Genomic DNA, 24,672 nt, shown 5'->3' with positions numbered 1-24,672 from the left:
AATTGCTTGCTTAGCAGCCGCTTGACATACAAACTATAAACTCACAAGTCTGCATATGTCTGCATTACACCTTAGCTATGGATAGGCCTGGGTGGGCAAGGGCCCACCCACTTTGAAAGCAGACCCACCCAAGCTCTGCTTAAACTATCTGCACAACTGGAGCTTTCTTGGATGTTGGCTTCCCAAACTTCCGGCTACATGACCGGAAGTAGGAAATTCAGATTTTTCAGCCAGCCCGCCCATGCCAGCCTGTGACTCTGCCAGAAGATCATGTCTGGCTACACCCCTGGCATCCCTTGAAGGGAAAAAAAAGCCCCAGGTCACTCTCGCACTTTATTCTTTTTATGAAAATCCAATATGAAGGAATAAAAAAACCCTCTCAGGATCATGTGATGGGGGGCGGGGGGGGCCTACAGGATGTATAGTGAAAATGTTAAGATTTGCTAGGTTTATGCGTACCTTCCCCTGCTTCAGTCTGAACAACTCCATATGACTAACCATTGAATGCTTTCAGAGCCACTAGCAATCTGGAGTTCAGTAAGTCATTACAAACTTATATCCAGACTCTACTATCCCATAATTCACTTTTGATTCTGCTCACACAAATACAACTGTCTTCCAAATATACTTGCATTAATCTCTCTTATAGGGAAATGGGAGAGGCTTTAACACACAGGCTTTTAACCCACATGGTAATGGCACTTATATCAAAGTGATGGATGCCTTTTAAGAAGTTAGGTGGATTACACCTATCATCTATAGAGAGTGAAAGGCAGCCAAGAATAATTATTATTTCCAGGGGAGAGATAAATGACTATTTTAAACAACATATTTGGAAGCAGAAATTCCCAGCCAATAGTTAGTACAAGCAATCCTTAAAAATAATTACTCATTTCTCTGGAAACACCCTACCACAAAAATTGAGTAACAATCTCTCCTAAATAAAAAAAGGGGAGAGAATAAAGATTCACTTCCCCAAAATCTGGAGCAGTTAGGGAGAAAGTATTTTGACTGTACTATTTAGGCCAGCCCTTTCTTTCTTTTCTTCCAGGGACATGTGGGGGAAGGTCAAAGATAGCAGAGGAGTGCTGAGAGTCAAGTATATGCTAAGCTCTCTCTTTCAGCCTACGTACTAGCTCTGTAACAAACTTTAGCTCACTTCAACCATATTTTGTACAGTAAGATCTCACTATCTAGAAAGACCCTGTTTTATTCCTGATGTCTTTGGTGCTACACTTCAGTACCCTGATACAGGCCTTTACAGACAGAGACTCCCTTCAAGGTTTCAGATCTTTTAAAAGGGCCTAGTTTTATTGTTTTACTTTTTACCTGGTTTTAATTAAATGGTTGAAACCATTTGAACACCAATGCTATTCAGATCCCTTCAGTCTAGGGTTCCTGAAATCCTGGTTATTTCCCCCACTGATGACTATTCCCTGGGACAGTACTCCTTCGTTTAATAAAATGCATGTTTCTAGTGAAGGGTCAGCTGGTCTGATAGGCCCCTGCATACTAGTCTAGCTGTGTGTGTATGTTAAGTACGGCATATCAGCATAAAATAAAGCACATTTTTAAAACCTTATATAACAACAATTTCCTTTCCTGCACAATACGTACTGCTGTTCCTTAACTGCAAGAATAAATGTAATTTCTCTCTAAGTTACAGGGAAATAAATCTGAGATAAAACCTTGCTTCCAGATATGCAATTAGAGTAATTTTTTCAAAAGCACCTGAGTGACTTAAGAACCTAAGACTCATTGACAGTTGATGGGACTTAAGGCTCCTAAGTGACCAAGTAATTTTTGAAAATGGGAATTAGGTGATTTTGAAAATTTTACCCTTACTGTTTTTCTGTACAGAAGATCCCAACTTTTAACGATAACACTTTGCCCTTATAAACTGTCTTTCATCTGAGGTTTCAAAGCATTTCACATGTTAATTAAGTAAGCCTCACAACACTCTAGAAATTAGAAAAGTATTGTACCCATTTATAAGTGGGAGAACTAAAGCACCAAAGAGGTTTAATAACTTGCCTAAGATTACTTGGCAGGTCAACAGCAGATCCAGGACCTCACCCCAGGAACTGTGATTCCTGCTGAAGGATCCTTTCAATAAATAATCAAAACCTGTCAGCACTCATTGGTGAAGGTACACAGTCCTGGTGGGTGAGAAATGTTTGGAGATATAAAAGCAGCCATCACTTCTAGCACTTAGGAGTATCCAACTCAACTGGAAAAAAGAAACGGGAACAGTGTAGTTTGCAGGATGCTTTTATAACTGGTTTTGAAAATATGGTCAATTCCAAGGGGAATGTCCATCCTCAGATGTGGGATGAATGGAATTAATGGTTGCTGCTTTGAGGAACATGGGAAATTCATAGAGCAAATGGTAGATGAGAATGAAGTTTCCACCCATACAAGCTAAAATTATTGTTACCCCTTTTTGATTGAGCATCTGGTCAAAATATGGAACCCTGCAAATTGTTTCAGTTGGGAGGAAAAACTGAAGTTGGAGCGTGGTACCTTTGATGCAGTCTTCACTTATGGAGAACGTACAAAATCCTGTTTCCCCAAACATGGGAGGAACCCCATAATGGGAGACAGTATCCTCACTCGCAGCACCAGAAACTTTCTCTATAGGCTTTCCACAGAGTAGTTGTGGTTCGCTGAGACAGAGGGTCCGTGGTTTGATATTCCGGTAGCGAGGGAAGAGCAGCCGGACGAGGAAGTACCTTACATTGTTAGTTTATTTAAGCAGCACTTAAACTGTGAAAGTTACAAATTTTAGGCTATTATTACAACACTTAGCTGCTGGGGATATAAATTAGGTGCTTACCACAATAAAGGAGGGGAAGCCCATTAACCCCCTGTAAGCGGACTGCAACCCGGGAGCAAACCTGCCACGCAGCACCCGCTGGATTCTTTATACATCTGCAGAGAGCTTCGGGGCAGGGCGGCACCCGAGGGAGTCCCGATATACTCTTCCCCCCACTTCTAGCAATAAGCTCATTGGTTATATCTTAATCCACTTGGGGATTGGGTCCTAACACTTGTCATTTTCTCTGCTATTGGCAGTTAGCTAAGGACCAATCCACTACAAGCTGCAGTTACTTGTTTACAACTTCCACTGACCTTTAATTGGCTTGAACTGGTTTTGTGGTGAGCCTAATTTCCTACAATTGACCTAGTTTTTTTGCAATTAACCTACCTTTACATATTGGCCCGAGTTTATGCCCAAATTAGGAGATACCTAGCTTTTGCTCAAATGGCTTAGTATTACCCATAGGGCCTAGCTATTTTTACTTATGCTAACTTGGGCCTAGCCGTTGCCACTTATGCTGCCCCCTGCGTCACAAAATTCTTCCGCTCCTTACAGTAGTGCTCACAGCTTCTTGTTCAGGCTGTCTCACTCACTCTCTGTCCTGCTTCTTTACTCACTCACACACTTTCTCTCTCTCCCCTCTCCCCCAGGCTACGTCTACAATTCAAGCCTAAGGTAGGATTCCCAGCTTGCATACACATACTCATCAAGCTAACACATATATAAATGGGGGTGTATCTGCAATAATACATACCAAGTACAAACCTGCCTGAACCCCATGGGTATGTACTTGGCATGGCTACGCTATGCCACCATTTATACTCATGCTCAGTCTCACTGAGTTAGCATGAACATGTTACATGAGTTGGGAATTACACCTCCAGCTCATAGTGAGAGATAGCCACATGCACACCCATACTCAAAGACAATACTCTATGGAGCCTTCTACACACACAATCAAAAATTACTGGGTGGGTTCATATACCCTTTGGTCTTAGGGCATGCCTATACTACAAAATTAAGTCAACCTCACTTAAGTCAGATATAGCTGCCACAGTAATTACATCACTTGTATGTGTCTACACTTTGCTTCTTGTGTCAGCAATGCATGTCCTCACCAGGTTCGCTTGTACCATCAGCGTCTGGCATTGTGGAACAGTAACAGTTGATATAAGCAATTCAGTGTCTACTCTGACACTGCGTGAACGTAACTGCATTGATATTAACTCTACACCTCCTATGGAAGTGGCGTTATTAAGTTGACATAGTGAGGTAGTCATGTTGGTGGGAGCGAAATTTTAGTGTAGTCACTTACATAGTTAGGTCAACATAAACTGCCTTGCATCAACCTAACTTTGTAGTCTAGATCAGGCCTCGTGGGGCTGCCTATCTTAAATGAGCAGTGGAGGTCATTACAATTTAAATGAGGTTTAATCCAACCCATAATAATATATTCAGTACTAAGAACAGCCTGAGGTAGGGCAGAGTCACCATCTTATATAACTTGCTTGACTTGGATGGTGTAAAAGAAACCTGGCATCCTGTGGCCAATACCCACTGCAACACACAAAAGTATATGCTAAATTGGTATGTAAATATCACCAGAAAGTGACGTTTAATTATTAATAGTGAAAATGACAAGTTCTCTTGCTTCATCCCTCCTTCTCTTTCAACTAGAACAGCCTTCTGCTTTACAAATACCAAGTATCCTCCATCTCCACCTGGAAACCTCTCCTTAAGATCTCTTCTCTTTTCATTCACTGATCAGTTTCAACTCATCCTCCATTTGGACTGCATCTGTCCAGTTGAGACTGTGAGCTCTTGACAGAGGCCTGTCTTAACTAGGTGTTTTCTAAAGTGTTCTGCACACCTAATGTTCTCTATCATCATCATCATTTGGCAATGGATACACTACAGTAGGTGTTTATCTTTTATTACTCCTATCTTATAGCTTTGTAGTACAACAATATCCAGTGATGGAACGGTCATATTTTGCTGTAAGTTATAGAGGAAAACCAGGGCTTTTCCACTGCATTAACAAAAGGTCTCCATCTCTCTTTCACAGGATGCTGGTGTTCATAATAAAGCATGGTATGCAGCTTCTTGTGATCGAAAAACTGCAGAAGATGCTTTATACAAATCAAATAAGGTAAAGCAGGAAGTTAACATCTACAGTATGCCTCTATTAAGAGCATTTTAGAAATGTGGAATACAACTTGAATTGTTCCCAGAAAGTTTGTCCCCCACCCGCCACCTCTTAAACAAGTTGGATTAGTGTTGGCTGACATGTCTCTACATAATTCAGATTTGATTGAAATGGTGATCTCTAAAGCCAATTAAAGTTGCACCTATATAACTCAGAACACACTGATGGTGATAGTATTATAGCAGCTAGAGATAGAAAAGATCTAATAGCTCATGTACATCCCTTACAAGGGCAAGTAACAGGCTACAGACAGGTTGAAAGGTTGCCCATCACTATCTCCTATTCAAATGCTGATCTCTGTAAAAATTGGTCCTGTCACTTTATTATCTTTTTGAAACACACACAGATCTGGATTTTAGACTTTGTCTAAACTTCCTGACAGAGACTATATCAGCCTGCACAAAGCTATAATGCCACAGGGAGCATCACACTTAGGGCAGCACCCTAAGTGCCAGGCAAAGTCACTGTCTTTAAGAGGGCTTTCCTCCCCCCCAACAAACATTTCTTTTTTATGGCTTCACCATGTGGGATAGAGGGACAAAATAATGGGATAATCTTTAGGGTAGGATATCGCTGGCTAGGAAGCATTAGGATAACCCTAACAGTGGCTCTCAGCACTTGTTTGCTGCATGTGCAAAGCTGTTGAGAGCATTTCATCTGCTCACGTTCTCTCCCCTTCCTTTCCTACCCACTGCCACTAGTGATAGTTTGCATAGTCTTCACTTCCTAATGTCCTGTAATCCCCAAGAAGCTTCTGCTGCATGCTTATTTCTTCCTCTTCTTTCTCTAGCTGGGAGGGAACATGCAGCAGCAGCAGCAGCCACTGGGGCTCAGGACAGCAGTGCTTCTAAATGACCCCATATAAGCTAATGTTGGGGGGAAAGCTCTCCCATTTCTCCCAGTGAATTTTTTCCATCAATCATTAATTTAAAGGAGGAGGGGATGTGATGTTAATATTGTTACATCATCAATGAAAGCAACAACATAAAGTAATAAAATAGTATTGCATTTCCTTTCCTTGACATAGGATGGATCTTTTCTGATAAGGAAGAGTTCTGGTCAGGATTCAAAGCAACCATACACACTAGTTGTGTTTTATAACAAAAAAGTTTATAATATCCCTGTACGATTTATTGAATCAACCAAACAATATGCACTGGGCAGAGAAAAATCTGGTGAAGAGGTGAGTGATTTTTCCCTTTTTAGTTTTATGTGCTAATAAGTAAAAGTAAAGGGGTCTATTTTAATAACATTGTTAGGGTGTAAATCTTCATGCACCAAAATAAAAATATACCTCATAAAATAATTGATTTATCCTTCAGACTGAAAAATCCAGTGAAACAAATATAAAATAAACTACTTTAAATCCAACTCAGAAGGGCAACTTAGGTTATTGCAAATTGGGACTTCAATTAAAGTCACAAGTTGGTTTAAAATATATTTTATCACTTTGGACAGTCATCAGAATCAGCACTTCAGTTACTAAGTGTAAATTCTCCATCCTTTCTTGAAAACCAATCTTCTAACTATCCTTCATGCAATAGCTCCCAATGAACTCAATGGGATCTTTGAACAAAGAGCAGTTATACTTAAATACTTAGGGAGAAAATTAATCAGAACTGCTCCCTCTGCCTCCCCATCACCTACCAGAAGGAGAGAGTTTATATTTTGGGTTGCATTTGCATAAGTTAAAACTCTTCTGGACTGTAACGTTAGCCTGATTACCAAAATAGCATATCTCCAATGCAGTATGGAAATTTGGAGGCTAAAATACCATTGGCAATTGGACTTTATCACTGGGCAGGATGGCCTTTCGAGGGAACTGGGCTGAGTCCCACCTGAGCCTCATTATCTGCCTCCTAGGTGATGGGTTTCAAGCCAGAGATGAGGTAATAGCCTGCAGGTCACCTGTTCTTCAGATAAAAGGCCAGGAAGGCAGTCAGGGAGACTTGGGGGAGACCCTAAGGCGGGGGAAAGGGGCCAGGCAGCAAAAGCTTATTATTTATTTGATTTATGTCAGACTGTTTTGGATCTTGAGAAATAAACCAAAGAAAGGAAATAAAATTCTGCTATTGTTTGGAACTTTATTTGACGCACTGGCTAGTGAGTTGCCCCCTCCCACCAGCTTCCCACCTCAATCATCAACTTTGAACATCTCAGCCTTAGTAGCCCATCTCAAAACCATCTTCCTAAAATTAGCTATAGAACCAAGCAATGTCATGATTGTTGCAAATATCTCACCAAAACCTAAACATCAATACCACGTATTTTGTTCTAATTTCTCTATTCTACTGCCTCCTTCTACTGACAGAGGAGACAAAGTACACAATAAAGGCAACATATTTAGACACAGGGGAAGGGAGACACATCTATTTGATACCGTGGTCTCAGAAGATCCTGTAGTTCCAAATTAGACAGTGGCAGAGAGTAAGAGAAGATGAGGTAGTGATTCTTGTCATTTCCATTTTGTTAGCCAAGTAGTCGATAAGACTTCTAACTGATTTCTCTTTTCTCAATCCAGCGCTTCGCAAGTGTTGCTGAAATAATAGAGAATCATCAACATACATCCCTGGTTTTAATCGACAGCCAAAACAACACGAAAGATTCTACCAAACTGAAACATATTGTTAGAGTTTCATAATTACATTGAACTATAACAAGATCATGATTTATATATGTATTTTTTTTTTTTTTTATAACTTCCCAAAGTTTCTGGATCACGTATTTAAAAAAAAAAAAATTAACCCTAAGGATACTCTTACTAGAAGATTATTTGAAATCTTCCATCTAACAATAAGAAATGCAGATCAGAAGAACTCCAAGTCAGTGCTATTTTATCAGAAAAACTGAAGGAGTTATTTTTAATGCTGTTACCCAAGTCAGACAGAAGCTGTTCATTTGTTTGTGGCTTCACCAATCATAATGTTGTAATTCCAGAAATTCATGCCAATAAAAGCGGTACCCCACAGCTCTCTCATCTATCTGTTCCCTATTTTAAAGATGCATTTTCTGTAGGACATTCTCAACTCAGAAGTGAAGGAAATAAATACCCACTATTGAAATATGCCTATTCAATATGTTCAAAGAACTATATCTACTACAGATCATTGTTTTCAATAAAGTAATTCCTTCGCAAAATCCAGAGCTCTCGAAAATAGAATGACCATAACTAAGAGATGGACCATTGTGTGCAACTAGCTGAGGATAGTATTTTGCTCCATGTCTGGGATTTTGAGATATGTCTGGATTAGCACTGCCTGAAGCTCTATTCCCACTGCCTGACATGAGTTTTTTGGTTGTATTTTTAAAGTGCAAATAAAATATAGTACTATAAAATTAATAATGGACAGTAAGTAATATTACTGGTTGACATTTGCTGTTGTGCTTCCAACTGCTGTCAGAGTACTTTATTGTAGCTCATGCTTATTTTAGTGTGAATATTATCTTTGTATGAGCTGCTTAACACATTCTATTGTTACAACAAATATCAATGTACAGTTTGCACATGGGCCTGTTTTGTTTTGTTTTTTCCTCCCATGTATATTTTTGGACTGACAGTTTTCTCAAATGCCTCTCTGCAAACTGTTACCTGTAGGACTTAAAGCTTCATCAATACCAGATTCCTTCATTGCTAAACATTATTTAAACACTACATTCTTGGGTAACCAAGAGGGAAACTGAGGCAGGATGATTATAGTGCCATGCTGTAGAGTGGCATGTTCCAGGACCACAACCTACAACAGTGTTCAATCCCAACATCTGCCTTTAGTAGACACAAGAGACAAGGTGGGTGAGCTAATTCCTTTTATTGGACCAACTTTTGATGAAAGGAACAAGCTTTTGAGCTACACAGAGCACTTCTTCAGTCTGGAAAAGGTAATCAGTGTCCCAGCTAAATACAAGGGGGGACAGATATTTTAGCATAAGGGATAAACAGCTGTAGCAGGGGACCCTTTAAGATGAAGTGGGCAATTAACACTTCTGCAGTCATAGGACAAAGGAGGGTCAGTGGGTTACAGATTCTTGTAATGAGTCTGTTGAGTCCATGATTTTTAGAATCTAGCCAAATTTATGAATTCAAGCTCCCAACTGATGACATGACTAGTCGATATGTCAACTGTTTTCATCAGATACCAAGTCTAATGGGTTCTAAATATATTTCAAGTTGTTTTTAGTCTGACACAGCAATTATTTGTTCAGATTTCTTCCATGTTACAATGCAATACAAATAAGTACTCCAGTTGGCTTTAAGAATAATTAATGCATAATTAATAATTAATAAATAATTAATAATTAAATGTTAAAATCAGCTAACAGTAATTGTAGAGCTAAAAGTAAGGCTTAATTTTAAGGAACTCAAATGTAATACTCAGCCTGCTTTTAGTTCCAGAGCTCAGGGAGGTTGGGAACCATCTCACTTATTTGCTCATATTAACATGCAAGAGTTAGAGTACATGATATCTCTCCGATACTAAAATTGCAGCATAATGACCAAGTAGTATAATTTATTCCTATCAGTACTGTTCTTTGAAAGACATGGGAGCTCACATTCCTAAAATTCAAAAGCTGAGAAAAAACTACATTCCTTTGTCGCCCTAAAACCATTCCTAGTCGGCAAGCTGTAAAAAGACAACTGATGCTGATGTCACAACAGCTCTGGAACAAACAAATATTAAAACTTGTTACAAAAGTTGTTTGTTATATTTTGAAGTTACTGTAGAAATTGTGTGTTACTATAATAACAAAGAATACACAATGGACCAATTTCTAGGCCAACTAAGGTTACTTTGCACATCTGGAATGGCATATTAAAATTTGAGCCCAAAGCTTTTAGTCATTCCTAAAATTTTCCTAATAGGAGGGGAGGAAGCAGCTAGCCCCATACCTGTAATCAGCTACTATCCATTCCCAATAAGTGTGCTAAGACTTTAAGGTCTGTTCTTCTATATACATACACACACTATGTACAAATGACATTAAAAGAATGTTAAAGTTACTAAGCACTCAAAAGTTAGGAAATGCCAACATTAAGGCTGCCTGTGCTACTTTAATTTGGCCTCCTTGTGCATATACATTATGACACAGTATTTAATTTCAATCACCTATTATTTTTCCACGCAACCCCCGCTTCATGCAGTGCACAGAATGGTGGGTGCTCACTTAATGAGCCCCTACTCAATATTTTGTTTTCGTTGTACAATATATGACCCCACAATACTCAAACCTGCTCTGAAGAGAGAATTATTTCCTCATGGGCTTTTCTATCATTCATCACTATAGCATTGGATTGCTTCTCACGTATTAATTTATTTTCACAACACCCACAAAGTGAGCAGTGGTATTATCCCCATTTTACAGATGGGGAACAGAGAGATTAAGGTCAAAAGCATCCACTAATTTTGGGAGTCCAATGTGCAATACTCTAGGACCCGATTTTTGAAAATACTTAACATTATATAGCACTTCATATGTTCAAAGCACAGCTCCCATTGACTATAGTTCCCCCTGTGAGTGCTCAGAACTTCTGTAACTCAAACTCCAGGTTATCAAGTTAGGCACTCAGATTTTTGCTGACAGCTAGGAATGATGGAATCTCGGAAGGGAGTGCACTCTATTAGGCAACCTGTTCCTTCCTCCACCACCCCAAAAAATACTCTTGACCCCTTCTGCTCCTCTCCCAGTCCCACCTCTTCCCAGCCAGCCTCCTCATCCCAGTCAGTCTTCTCCTACAGGCTCCCTAAGTACCAATTTTCCTTCCACCCCAGCTCCCACACCCAGTATCCCCACCCATTTCCTCACACTGCCAGTCCCAGCCTCCAGGCCTTCATCTAATCTCAAGTCTTCCTCCTCCGCTGGTTCTTTCTCCATTGTCCTCATTTCCCCTTCCATGGTCCTTGCCACATTCTACTCAGTTGCTGCCAGCTTGGCTCTTGTCTCCTCTGCAATCACCTCAGACTGTTGCTCCTCCACATTTCCTAGACAAGAGCAGGAGTGCTGGCACTGGACAACAGGAGATGGATCACTCAAATTCCGCTGTTCTGTTCATTCCCTCTGAAGGATCTGGAACTGCCACTGTCTGAAGACAGGACTGTGGGCTAGACAGACCATTGCTCTGACCCAGTATGGCCATTCTTATATTATGTTCTTATTTAGAACACCGGGAGAATCTCCCAGCTCTCAGTTCCGTGCCTAGTACTAGAACTATCCGCAGCAACCTGCATGGAAACTCCTGCTCAGCCCCTGGGCCTCAACTGAAAACAGGCTCAGTGCAGTCAAACATCCTCCAAGAATTTTGTTGCTCAACTCCAAGTATCTTAAGCATGAACGGAGATATTTGGCCAAATTTGTTTTTTCACAGGAAGAGAAAAGGGCATATATCTCTGAAACAAAGGCCATGACTCTGCCAAATTACAGATCCCTGCTCCCATGCATAGAGGTGCCAGAGTACAACTATTTTCCCCAAATCTTGTTCTTGAAATTGGCTGAACCATTTTTGCTGGAACTTTCAAGGATAGGCTGAAGCAAAAACCCAACATGGAAAATTTCATCCCAAACAGTTAAAAGTTTGGCAAAATAATAAGCAACTGAAGATAGGGTCTTATAATGGGAAATGTCAGGCAACCTTAATAGCAGGTGGCACTACTAGTTGCATCTAACATATAAAATATTAATAAAAAGATTCTTGTGTCCAGTCTATTTATGTGATCTTTACTTTGATGTTAACAATAACCAATTCTAAAATGTTTCTACATAAACCAACATTTTCTTAATCAATGAAATCTGGTAACTTTGTAACTGCACACTTTATCAGTAGTTAGTTTCCAGAACAATATTTACAAATGCATTTTATGTACTAGTGAAGTACCTCTTAACAGAATTCTTCAGCTGTAATACAAAGATGCTTTCTGAATGCCTTAACTCTCAAGAAGCTGACATTTTCCAAACTATCAGCCACATAATGCTTATGAAAAATGTATACAGATAGTATGTGTGTGTGTGTATGGTCCCCCCAAAAATATTAAGACTGATACAATGTTACAACAGTCAATCATTGCATCCATAAAATTCTGGATGCTGTAGAAGAATTAAATCCTCAAGAGTCTTTTGTAATTGGCTTATTACTAGTTGGAGATATAAAATTGATAAATCATACCGAGTTTTATAAAGGATCAAAATTTAATGTCAATATTACAAGAATGAATTTCAAAAGCAACAGAATTTTAGATTTACAATAAACATACAGAAACCCACTAAGGCTGCTTAAGAGTTGCTTTGTTGCAGCAGGGGACTGAAATCACAATTACTACGCATGCTTTTGCCTGGCTGCACTGCAGCACAAGCTGCACAGAAGTAGCCCAAGTGGTAGATTCTTCATAAATTAGTGTTAAAAAATCAGGCAAGATTTTCCTTTTCTCCCCACTATATTAAAAGCTTTGCAAAATTAACAAACCGTTTGACATATTTATTATGAGACTTAAGTCTCATCATGAAAGGAAAATATTTAAATATGAAATATTTGATCTGGAATGCTGCGCCATATGTATACACAAATATACATGTTTCAACCTAAATCCATTTCTGTATCCATTTATGAGAGTCCTCAGTCTGTTAAACAGCTGAAGTAAAAACACCTTCGGAATGACATGTCATTAATTACAAAAATTTTCTACCATCAAATTGCTTATTTTCATTTCCAGTAGACTCCTTCTTTGCTTCTACATAACAAAGCAACACACTCTTAAGCAACTTCAAAACACATTTTTTCATACTTCTGCTCTCCCCCCACCAATGTAGGTGTCAGTATTATTCATGCAGTGAAAAACACCTACACTGTACACAAAAAACAAATAAGCCAAAAAGTCAAGATGAACAAATGTTTTAGCAGTCACTAGGAGCCACTATGTGCTCAGCACTTTTTGGAGGAAAAACAAAAAAACACGGGTAATTTATTTTGGTACCTAAATACAAGTTTGGAGCTTAACTTTAGGCACTAATTTTTTAAGAATCTTGACCAAAAATATAAGTTAAGACAGTTATAAAACAATCTGCATCTAGTAATTTGTCAATGCTAAACTTTTTTCAGGGAGAGTTTAAGAGGACATTTCTAACTGTTTAAATTCTAAAAGCACATAATTTTCCTGATACTTTATATCAATCCCTATTTACAAATTAAAACAATTCAATTGAGAAATTTTAAAAGAGAAAGTATACTAACGCTCATTACACCTTATTAAAAGTTTAATCATGAGTCTAATGTTGCTCCTCAATGAGAGGTTTACCACTATGTTCACTGCACACAGGATCAGGCTCCATATTCATATTGGGGCGACATTCACCCTTCTACAGAGAACCCAAGACCTCACAATGTTTTAAATGCATAGACCCTATGCTGAGAGCACAGAATTGAACTTCACCTATATGAGATTTCCAGCAATGTTCCAAAAGTTGAGTCAGACATTCAGGGTACAATCCTGCAGTCCTTAAGCAAGACTCCCATTGATTCACTAAGGGCTGCAGGATACAGCCCTTAATATACTAATCTCTATGGGTCAGATTATGATCCTGGTTGTGTCCACACAGGAAAGTAAGGGAGCATAAAATCTTATTCTCCTGCATGGGCTACCTTTATTCACCAGCTGCAATAGGAGAGAGAGCAGCCTCTGCAGGGCTGCTACTCCCCTTCTAATACTGATGGGTGAGGAGTGGGTAATGCCTTGGGCCCCCCGCCCAAAATATCAGGCAGTGCAGTTGAAGAAGCAGAGAGGGGATGTAATTTGCTTTAGCTATAGGAACAGACTGAATTATACTTTGCTCCAGGGAAAACAAATTTCTGGTCTGCTCCAATTTCTGGTCCTAGAATAGTGCAACTACATGTTGCCATTTAATTGGGGTTTGTGATGGGGTAGTATATTGGGGCTAGAAACAGAAATGTTATGAATTCTCCCAACCATATCCTGTAAACAAAGTTATATCAAATTTAATATTGATGAGTCTCAATACAGATTAGGAATGTTCACCATTCTTAAACACCATGTACATTATGAATATATACTGTATATTTCCAACTGATTCCATTCTCAGGCTCAATGTATTAAACACAATTGTAACATGTTTTATTAATTTATATGAAAAATACTTCACTAAGAAAGTAGACAAACTGCACAGAAATAGTACAAGTGTCATGTGCATAGCAATATAGCTTAAAGCATTCACATATGGCTTTGTTTAAATGAAACTATTAGGGAAATGGTCCTATTTGGACCTATGGTTATACAGTTGACATAATGTAAACTGTTTCACATCTTTTAGGCACTTGCTAACAATAGTGTTCAATCCCTGAAAAAGCAAAAATAATTCAAATTAAAAACCAACAAAAACCCATGGATAATAGCTGTGTGTAGTTGAAAAACTTTAAAATCAGTTTTAGTAGTGCATGCACAGAACTGAAAAGGGAAAAAATTCTGTGCAAGATTTATAGCAAGTAACTGAGCAATACAAAAATATTTACATGTTTAGGTTTCTTAAATATGTACAGAACAAAAACCCTGGGAACTCATTCTATAGAATAATAAAAATATAGGACATGATAGTAGTAACAAAAAATATATGCAGTTTTATGGTACTGTAATTGCAATTAGTTATACAATATCTAATTCACAAAGTTCTTTGTTGTATCCCCAAGCGTGATGCTATCATTCTGCATTATTTTTCATTTTTGTTTTGTATTTATATACCATATCTAAATAACCTGTGTATCATAATTCAACTTGGCTCTTTTTAAAGGAGTACTAGAAGGTATTTAATTTTTGCTTTTTTTCCCGCTAATCAAGATTATACTAATGAATTCCAGTCTCGAGTAGCTTCCATTAGATGTCTCTGTCCATGCCCTACCCAATTATCTTGATTGTCAAATATCCTACCACAAAACCAGCAGCTAAAGTTAGCTTTCAGGGTATCATCAGAGGTAGTTTTCACAATCTGATAATTGTTTTTGCTTGTCTTTTTCAGTGTTAATTTTAAAACAAATCTTTCTTTTACAGGGCTAATAGGTTTTATCATCCTGTGTCTCCTTCGAGAGAGATCCTCAGTAGCAACGTCCAAAGTACTGCAGTATGCCGGTTCCAAAAGAGCATCAATAGTTCTTTTTGACAATGAGACCTTAAGAACATGTCCTTTAAATTTAGCAATAGTTTTCATTACATTTACAACTTCTGGAACATCTGCATCAGGATGGTTCAGTACTACAACTGGCTGATTTCTCCGAGGACATTTTACAAGTTGTTTAGAATTAAAAGGAAGTAGTTTTAAAGTCCTCACAGTTTCCTTTGATGCCCTTGGTCTGTAAGGGCCACCTGATTTGCTAACAACTTCAGTTTGATTCTTTTCTTTACACTTCCTGTGCAACATTATTTTCTTTCTAGGGGGGTCTTGGAAATCAGCCTTAGCTTTTCGTTTGGAATTCTTGTTTCTTTGTGAAACCACAGCTTCAGAACTTTTAGGACCAGTCTGTTTTAAGCGAGGTTTGACTTTTGAAATTTTGTTTCTGGAGCTCCACGTGGACTTTTGGCTATTATAACTATTCCCTCTGTTAGCAATTACTGCTTGTGTAGAATTAATTGAACACCTTTGCGACCATGCACCTATAGGCTTGGTGGAATGTATCGGTTCTACAGGAAGTACACAATGTGCTGAATTAGAGCTTGCCAAAGAGGCATTTGCTGGCATCAATCTACCTGGTAAGAATAAGGCATCACTAGAAGTAAAAATAGTCTGTTTCTGCTCTAGTGCAGGACTTTTAAAGGACTGCATTTTATTCAATTGTAATGGGGGCACTGAGTTGTTAACTGATTGATTTAGATCAGTAGTTGCATCAGAAGTAGAGGTCTTAATTTTCAGCAAAAGTGTTTGTTGCATGGCTCCAGTTTTCTTTGGTTGATAATAAGCATTATCTTGAAAAACATTGTGTTTCTGTACTACAGGCTTGTTTGGTGTCATACATTTCAGAAAAACGGCTTGTCGTCCATCAGGCAAAAGCGCATAAACAGGCTGCTTCTGTGGAATCTCCTGTTGTTTTACTGACTCCAAGGAACCAAACACAGTGCCAGGACGTTCTGGTAACATTTTTTCAGAGGAAACTCCTTTCATGGAAGAATCAGCTGAATTTCTTATTGTGAGAGGTGCTTTGAATGGCATGCTATTTGAAGAATCATTGACTGCTCCATCAGATGCAGTGCTAACACCAGAGGAACAACTTAAATTTCTAAAACTGTCATTTTTCAATTCTGTCTTTGACGTCGGTACTGTTATTTTACCATACTCTTTAGATGCAACTCTCCCTAAAATCTGAGAGTTATCACCAGTGACATTTGCAACTGTGCCAAGTGTCCCACTACTTAATGTCAATATCATTCCAGGTCCTTTATTTAAAACAAAGGATGTAGGTATGCTTTTAGTCAAATGAACATCTGATGAATTCGTTGATGGAAGAGATTTTCCTGAAACAACTTGTATGCTTGGTTGGTTAGCACGATGCAAAGGTACAAGAAATCCTGGTGGAGGTGACTGAACTAAAAGTGTTTTCTTCTGTTCTGGAAGAACTGGCGTAAAGCTGCTAGGATTATGGGTTGTAGTTCGCATCCTATCTTTTACCAATTGCTGTGTTATGATTGCATCTGTATGAGTTTTAAGCAATGTACCAACACCCACAGTTCTAGATAACTTATCCATTTCTTCTACATCAAGTGATGTCACTGGTGCATGTCTTTCTTTTCCAAAACATGTATCTTCACTTGCTGTGCTACATTTCATGTTCAACTCTCTCTTAGACATACAAACGCCTACATTAGCAGAACTGGATAAACTGCATTCAGTTAAGTCTTTTAAGCGTGTAAAAGATTTATTGTCTGCCTGATGACATGAAAATGACTGGTCACAATGAAGTTTTGTGCATTTATTTAACTTATTGTGAGATTCTTGCTGAGCACTCGATTTTACTTTTAGCACATCTTGAAGTAATTGGTTTACTTCAGGTGACAAATAATTAGATGCCTGTTTACTATGTAATGAGAAAACTGATGTGATTTTAGGCATAAGGGATGAATTAACACAATCTGAAACATTGTCTGCTTTAGATTTCTCTGCTACATTTTCAAACATTTGGTTTATATTAGTGTCCAAATACTGTTTGCCACCACCATGCCCTTTTCCCATAAAACACTGTCTGTCAATAACACATTTAGATTGGTTTCTTGAAGACAAAGAATTATTCTTAGTGTTTAAATGTCCATAAACTGTATTATTTAACTGAGATGATACACATTTTTCTGGATTTAGGCCTCTCACTGACTGTGAAAATGAGGATGCAGAGTCACTTCTCAAGTTGTTTTGAAGAGGAAACATTTTGTTGGACATAAAGTCTTTAGGTTTGTCATCTGTTGGTATCCAAATGCTACGTGGATTATCTGAAGTATCTATTTTGGAGTAATTATGAAAAGGTGGTAGTCCCTGGTTAGATGAATCAACTGATGGATAGTAGAGATGATTAGGTCCACTGTTATTGCTCACACCACCATTTTGTATTTTAAATTCAGTAGGGAAAGGCATTTTCATGGGGTCATAATGAAGTGTATCTGTAACTGTGGGAGATAATACCTGAGGACGATTGTGAGCAATACAACTTTCCCATGACAGAACATTACTGCTAGTTCCAACCTTTGTTACCAAGTCACATGGAGCGGCAGATGATCCTGGCTTCATTGACAAATGAGCTGCATTTTTTCCTACAATTACAGTGGGAGATTCTACAGTCTGAGAAATATTCCTACCATGTGATAAAGCGTTATTTTGTTTTTCTGCTTTTCCTTTTCCTGAAGGAGCAGAAAATGAAGTGGAGGTTAATACGTGAAGAGAATTATTCTTCAGAGTTTGCTGATTAGTTACATGTGATGTAGCACTTGAAGACAAGCCAAAGATATCAGCAGTTTGTAGCAAAGAATCAGTTGAGGCATCTTTAATGCCATCAGATTTTTGTCCTGATAAATACAAGTTCTGTTTATTTGTAGGCAACAATTTTATTACAATATGTTGTTTTCCATCCACCATCTTAAATCCCATAAATTTAGCACTGTAGTTTGCTGGAACAGATATTTTATTATTTTTCACCATCAGAACTGTAGGTCCATGAACAGCATTTTTGAATAATCCCAAACCAAAACTTGACCCATCTTCTGTTTTATTGTATTGCATGGTGGCAGGTGACAGTGTTCCACCTTGGAGATTATGCTTTTCATTGTGTACAATTTGATCCTTTTCTTCATTCACATGCAGCTCCTTTACAGGCTGATTTTGCTCTTCAGATTTGGGTTGAATTTTATTCAAATTTCTAAGCACTTGTGCATTTTGCTCTTCAGTTTTGTCATTTCCATTATTAATTTTTTTCCGTCTCCAAAGTGCTTTCCTTGATGCTCCTGTTTTGTACCTTCTCAAAATAAGCTTGAGTCCCGCTGGAGTCTTTACTATTCTTTTTTCACATTTATCCTTCTCCAGTTTATCTTTTGCATATAAGTGATCTCTATGCAAAGCTATTACATGCTTTAAAAGGTAATCCTTCCGTGGTGCACTATAATTGCAATACTGACAACTGAAAGGAAATGAACCAGTGTGAACAAGAAGATGCTTCTGAAATTCCCCTTTTGTAAAGCTGACATAATGGCATTTACCACATTTATATTGAGTTTCATTGTGTCTATGAATGTGCTGAACAAATGTGCCTACATCTCGGGTAGAAAACCCACACTTTTCACATTGAAAGTGACCATTTATACAATGCTTTGATGTGAAGTGTTTTGTCAGGTCCAACAGGGTATACATATGTTCATCATTGCAAATTTCACATTTTACTAAAGTGCTGCGATGGATGCGCCGATGTTGTTTAAACAACTGGAAGTCATTGGCTGAAAAATTACACATTTCACAAGGATATGAAGGCAACTCTCCACAGTGTAACAGTTGAAAATGTTTCTGTAGATCATTTGGGCTGTATCTAATTTTGTCTCTACATTTCGTACAGGTGAAATTCAATATCTTTGCTGTAGTTTTCAAGCCCTCTTCTTCAAACTGCACTTCTGGTTTACTTTGAAAATTATAGCTCTCTGAACAATGACTTCCATTTACTTTCTCTTGACTTAAAGATTTTCTTGCAGTTTGCTGTTTACACTGGAATAATTTTCTGTATCTATCAACTTCATGTTTCAATATCACTTCATTTGGAATGTTCACTTTGGGCAAATCAATTTTCACATTTCTCAGTCCATAAGAAAGACTAACATTTAAAATTGCTGGTGGAGGCATTACACTTCTCGTATCATTCACCAATGCTTTTTCCATAGCATTATCTGGAATACAAACACAAAGTTTCTTTGCAGCATGATCTTTTAATAAAGGAGTTGGCTTTTTATCACAAAAAGTTTGTTCCTTTTCAGATGGCATAGTTTTTAAATATTCCTTATTTTGTTTTAGGGAGATCTTGAGGGTTTTTGTAATTTGTGCAGCAGACATGCCTGTTGTGCTGAAATATCTTCAGAGTTCCAGGACTTCCCCCATTTTAATTTCCCTGAAATTAAAAATAGCGCAGTGAATGTTACTTTTTAAAAGCAGATTCAACTGTAACATACTCCTTACCAAATTATTTAAAGTGTAGTTTATGAGCCAGCATTTTAAATGTATTTTAATTATTACTTTTATTTATCTGTATTCCTGTGTTACCCATGAAAAACTGCATCAATCTAAAGAACAAAAAGCAACAATTATATTTTTATTAAACTTTTTTTGATAATTTGGGCATTAGATTTCCATAAATATATACAAACATGATTTTAAAAATTGTATGTGCCATACCTACTGACAAGAGAAATATATATTTTACCAGCTCATAGCTACAGCTTTATGTTTTTTGTTTTCCTCACAATACACCTTTTTGTAAACAGAAGTCTTAAATATATGTTGATATTGTGTCAGCATCAGAACTTTTGAGTGCCTCTTTATTAAGTCAGATGTTCTTTCTTACTCAGGAACAGATAAAACCTGGATTCCATCCATATAAAAATCATTAATTTTACTATGATATGGGTTTGCTCTTTCCTGCTTCTTCATAATTTATGAAGTTCTCTTTTGTGAGGAGGTTTTTTGGGGTTTTTTACGTCAGAAAAAAATGATATCTTCACTTTCCTCTTTTCTGGAAGGCTTTAGCAAAATTTTTGGAATGTTGAGTAGTAGAGTCACAACATACTGTAACTTGAGCTGCAATCCACCACATACCTCTCTACCCCCATAAAGTGACGTGGACACTGAGGCCATGTCTATACATACAGCACTGCAGCAGCACAGTTGTACAAAAAACCACTTCCGCGAACACCATAAGCTATGTTGGCAGGAGAAACTCTCCCTCTTCTGCCCATGTAACTTATGTCGCTCAGGAGGGTGGACTATTCATACCTTAAGCGACATATTTTGCCAACACAGGCTGTAGTGTAGACATAACCAATAAAATGAGCTAAGATTCAGGCTAGCACTCAAACAGTAAGAATGAGTTTTTCATCCCCTCTTGGTTAGGGGTGTGCAAAAGCTGCAGTTTAGATAACACTCTCCTATGACATCACAGTTGAGTTTCTCCAAATATTTTATCTCAGTCCTCTAGCAAGTATTAAACATGTTAAAATCAAGCAAAAAGATGGTGGAAGCTGAAAAAAAATTCCAAGGCTATATTTACATATCGGAGGAGCAAGAAAGGCAAACAAAAATTGTATACATATTCTTTATTGCACACCTTTAAAAAAATAAGAGTATTAGGATTCCTAAACAAGTCTTCCAAATGATAAAGAGCAAAACACTTTCCAGCATTTTATACAGCTTTTCAATAGTAATATATTACATGTTACTATTATAATATAGTAATAGTAATATTTTGGACTGAATTAAAATTCAATTAACAGTGTTCCTCAGTGAAGTGATTTGCAAAGTTTTAAATTACACATTTGGTGTTCTTAAGAACAAATTAAAAAAAAAAAAACTCACACACATTTAGGAGTCTTTGGAAATTAAGACCAAAGACTTGGCATACAGAAAAGAGGACGTTTTACCTTTAGATAAGATACTGTACATTTCCTGTTTATACTCACAAGTGTGAGATTAGTCCATCTGACATTACCCTATTTTGTGCCATCAGAGATGCACTGCATATACACAACACTTTATTGTTACTAAAAGAAAAATATACTAATGTATCCTCTTGTCAACACTAAGATCCACTGATATACTGATCTATAAATATAGAAAATAATCCAGCTCCCAAATAAAGCATGGGTGACAAGGTATGCCACAGAAAATTCTTCAGTATGGCTGGATATTATTAATAGACAAGATGCAACTCATTCAAATTATATGTCCTAGCATGCAATACTTCGGTCTGATGCTACCAGCTGCTCAGATGAGGATGGAGCCTATACTGAATACTGACACCATAATAACCACAGACTGCACCTTTGCACTAAAAATTAAGGCAGCTACAGTCTGCTGTATTTTATGCAAAGGTGAACTTCATGTTCCGACCAAGGCACAAATGTGGTCCTCAGTTGGGCAACCTTTCATTAACTGGATAAAATATAGATGCCCTTGACGAAGTGTTTGCCACATATATCCAACCAAGTTAAATTCTATTTAAACTAATTAACCACATAAGTTATAAGTTAACATTCTTATGATAATATAAAACTGCCTCACACTGTATAGCAAAAACTTTTTCTAACTGTATCTCACCCATACAAAAAAAAAAATTCTAATTTGTAAGTTTACTAGTTAAGATGCCCAGTGAAATTTTTGTCTTTTAGGTAGGCATTCATTGAACTTACTTGGTAGGGAAAGATTAGATTTCAATTCTTCATTTGCCTTTTCAACATTTTTCTTCCACAAGAATGAAAGGCATAAAAATACAACGATCAGAAAAGGCCACAATCAGGAGAAATACTTAAGAGAAGGATCTGGAAATAAAAGGATAGAGATTTAAAAAGCTGTAAATATAAGAATTTCTGGGGGGAAAAATAAGCGTAGATTCTTCACAATCTGACATTTTGCATGTTTCTAACCAAATGAAATAGGACACAAGCCTTATATGACAAATATGGTAGCTAGACATGACAGTTGTTAAACCACAGAAACCGAAAGAAAACACTATTTGGTGCCGCAGAGCTTGTCTACACTTACAGTGCTGCAGCTGCACTGCTGTAGTGCTTAGTGAAGATGCCACCACACTGAGAGGAGAGCTTCTCCTGTCTGGCATAGATATACCACCTCCCTGAGAGGTGGTAGCTATGCCAACAGGAGAAGCTCCTATACACACAGCACTGTCTACACCAGGAGTTCAGTCAGTACAACTGCATCACTCAGAAGTGTGGGTTTTCCAAAGAACACAAAGTTTAACTTTGGAGAAACCACAGAACTATTTCCCACAAGGATTTTGAAAAATGCTTTTTAAAAAAGAAAAGGGGTGGACATGAGGGGAAAGGGAACTAGTCTACTCACCACCATTTGAAAATAATATTGGTTTTGCGTATTTTATTTTTGATATCATGGGTAAGGATCCAATCTTGAAAACACTTATGCATATGCTTAACTTTACTCAGACGAGTAAGCAGTTTCTATATTTTCTAGGCCCCAATCTTGTTTTGAAAGTTTGTCTATATGTTGTTAACACACAATATAGGTGAAAACAAAAGCAAGCCATTGAATACATAGACAAAATAGCCCTGTTTAATCTGGTTAGGATAATTAAGTATTCTTATTTTTAACATAGAAAACAACCAACATTAGCTCTTTGTACACAAATTTAACTCATATAAACTATTATATATTTTGTAAATTTTCATCAAGTAGCTAAGGGAAAATACTTACTTTGAAATATAGTACAGGTCCAGCTTAATAGCATCAAGTTTTGTGTAAAATTTGTTTCCACTTACTTAAACTTTTCTAGTTTAAAAAAATAATTTTCACTCATTTAAGTAGCTCTTTGACTTCAACAGGAATGTGCACTTAGGGCTTACAGAAATGGGCTCTGATGCCCAAGTATATTTGAACTCTCATATCTTTATTTTATGAAAATGAAGTGAAATTTGTTAAATATAAATAACAAATTTGAGATTAAATTAAGATGGACATCAACTGAGAAAGGTTTACTGTTTATGAAAGTGTCTTATGCTACAAATACAGTGCTATGCAATCATCATAAACATACCTGCAATTACTTGCTTCAACTACATTTGTAATAGTCTCCATTAAATATAATAACATTAGCTCAACACAGTGTACACATTTTAGACACTCTAAGCACCACAATTAAGTGGCTGTTTCTAAAGGCTCCCAGCTCATTACTCTACTCATGGAAAGATATAAAATCGCAGTCAAGGGTTTTCTAGTCTAGGGTATAAACTCTCAGGAAAAAAAATATTATGGTGGACAAGCAGTGCTGAAATACGAAAGCCAAGACGTGAAGTGGTGCGGTGTGCTCAAGCTATCTGTGCTTTATAAACATTACTGAAGTACATTTAAAACTACAGGGTGTGCTACAAGACTCTGCAGGTAGAAGTGGGATTGGGGGAAGTCCCACTTTGCTGGGGCACTGAGGAGAGAATCCCTCCTTGTAGATTAACTCAAACTTTTCATGCAACTCCAGGAGTAAAAGGCACAGGACACCTGATGGGCAGCGAGTGGCCCCACTAGCCACAGTTACCCCTCCCCAGGCTGGGCCAGTCTAACCTCCTTCAGGGCAGGTAGGGCTGAGCAGTCCCCCCAACCCGACTTGGCTGCCCCGCTTCAGGGCCTCGGGAAGGGGGGTTCTTGAGGACGCTGAACTTTTGCTGCTGCCCACAGGTCAGGCAGAGCGGCCGCGGGGACTCGCCTGCCCCCTCAGCCAGGCGGAAGGATACAGGGGTAAACGGTAGCGCTGTGCCCCTGCCACGCGGAGGGCGAGACGCTCGGTGCCCGCGGAGGGAGAGGCTCACCCGCTTCCCCTCTTGTCCCCCCCTCGCCTCCCGCTACCCACCCGGAGCCAGGGGCCGCCCCACAAACTTTCATGGCGGGAGGCGCCCGGAACTATTTAACGGCTCAGCCCTACAGCAGGGCAGCTTCCTGCCCCGCCAACGAGAGTCGCCCCTGCTTTCCGCGGCCCCCTCCCGCGCGCGGGGTCGCACCCCTTCTCTCCGGGCCGCGTGGGGACCCATCTGCCCGCTGGGGACCGTGCCCAGCGCCCCCTTACCCTGCCAGTCTCCATAGCCCGCCGACTCACAATTGGCGGCCATAACAGTTTCCATCCGGGGACTGGAGCTGCCGAGCTGAGCCCAGCCCAGCAATGGGGGGTGGGGACGGCAGCGGCGGAGGGATACGCGCTTCACCTGGGACGGAGAGACGGGGGCCGACGAGGCCCAAGGAGGGGAGTGCGTTCCGGTGACCCTCCAGGCCCCTGGGGCAAATGCCCGGCGCCCTAGGTGGCTGCTGTGCTGACGGCTCTATACTGGCTGCAGCAGCTGCAAGCCTGGGCTCCTGCTACATATGAGGCAGCAACACTGACAGACTCACACACCCTCTCTCCTCCTTTTAG

The 24,672-nt window shown here is 38.7% G+C and overlaps 2 protein-coding genes across 12 annotated transcripts in view; one reads left to right on the top strand and one right to left on the bottom strand.

Annotated features, from left to right (window-relative positions):
- The window catches only part of BLNK (B cell linker), a 135,387-nt gene extending 127,392 nt beyond the window's left edge, over positions 1–7,995 (top strand). For 9 of the 10 annotated variants that reach the window (XM_067552895.1, XM_067552894.1, XM_067552896.1 and 6 more), the window contains 3 exons: positions 4,887–4,970; positions 6,055–6,210; positions 7,549–7,995. In XM_067552895.1, the coding sequence (XP_067408996.1) occupies positions 4,887–4,970; positions 6,055–6,210; positions 7,549–7,668 (360 nt within the window). In that variant the 3' untranslated portion in view covers positions 7,669–7,995. Of the gene's footprint in view, positions 1–4,498; positions 4,738–4,886; positions 4,971–6,054; positions 6,211–7,548 lie in introns of those variants that run through there. The other variant, XR_010920680.1, reaches the window with a different exon arrangement.
- Positions 7,996–12,197: 4,202 nt separating this feature from the next.
- ZNF518A (zinc finger protein 518A) lies at positions 12,198–24,467 on the bottom strand. Of its 2 annotated transcripts, none has more exons than XM_067552890.1 (3): positions 24,361–24,467; positions 21,932–22,060; positions 12,198–19,638 (listed from the first exon to the last, which is right to left on the bottom strand). In XM_067552890.1, the coding sequence occupies exon 3, from the start codon at positions 19,581–19,583 to the stop codon at positions 14,859–14,861; it is 4,725 nt and encodes a 1,574-aa protein (XP_067408991.1). In that variant the 5' UTR covers positions 19,584–19,638; positions 21,932–22,060; positions 24,361–24,467; the 3' UTR covers positions 12,198–14,858. The 2 variants fall into 2 exon arrangements, with proteins under 2 accessions (XP_067408991.1, XP_067408990.1); XM_067552889.1 differs by having other exon boundaries at positions 24,331–24,414.
- Between the last annotated feature and the right edge of the window lie 205 nt (positions 24,468–24,672).

The sequence above is a fragment of the Emydura macquarii genome, unplaced genomic scaffold (genome assembly GCF_026122565.2).
Source record: "Emydura macquarii macquarii isolate MOO-44397 ecotype Brisbane River unplaced genomic scaffold, CSIRO-AGI_Emac_v2 contig_1390, whole genome shotgun sequence".
In the NCBI taxonomy this organism is placed as follows: Eukaryota; Metazoa; Chordata; order Testudines; family Chelidae; genus Emydura; species Emydura macquarii.
The sequence above is the reverse complement of the archived record's forward strand: the minus strand, read 5'-3'. Positions and strand labels throughout refer to the sequence as shown.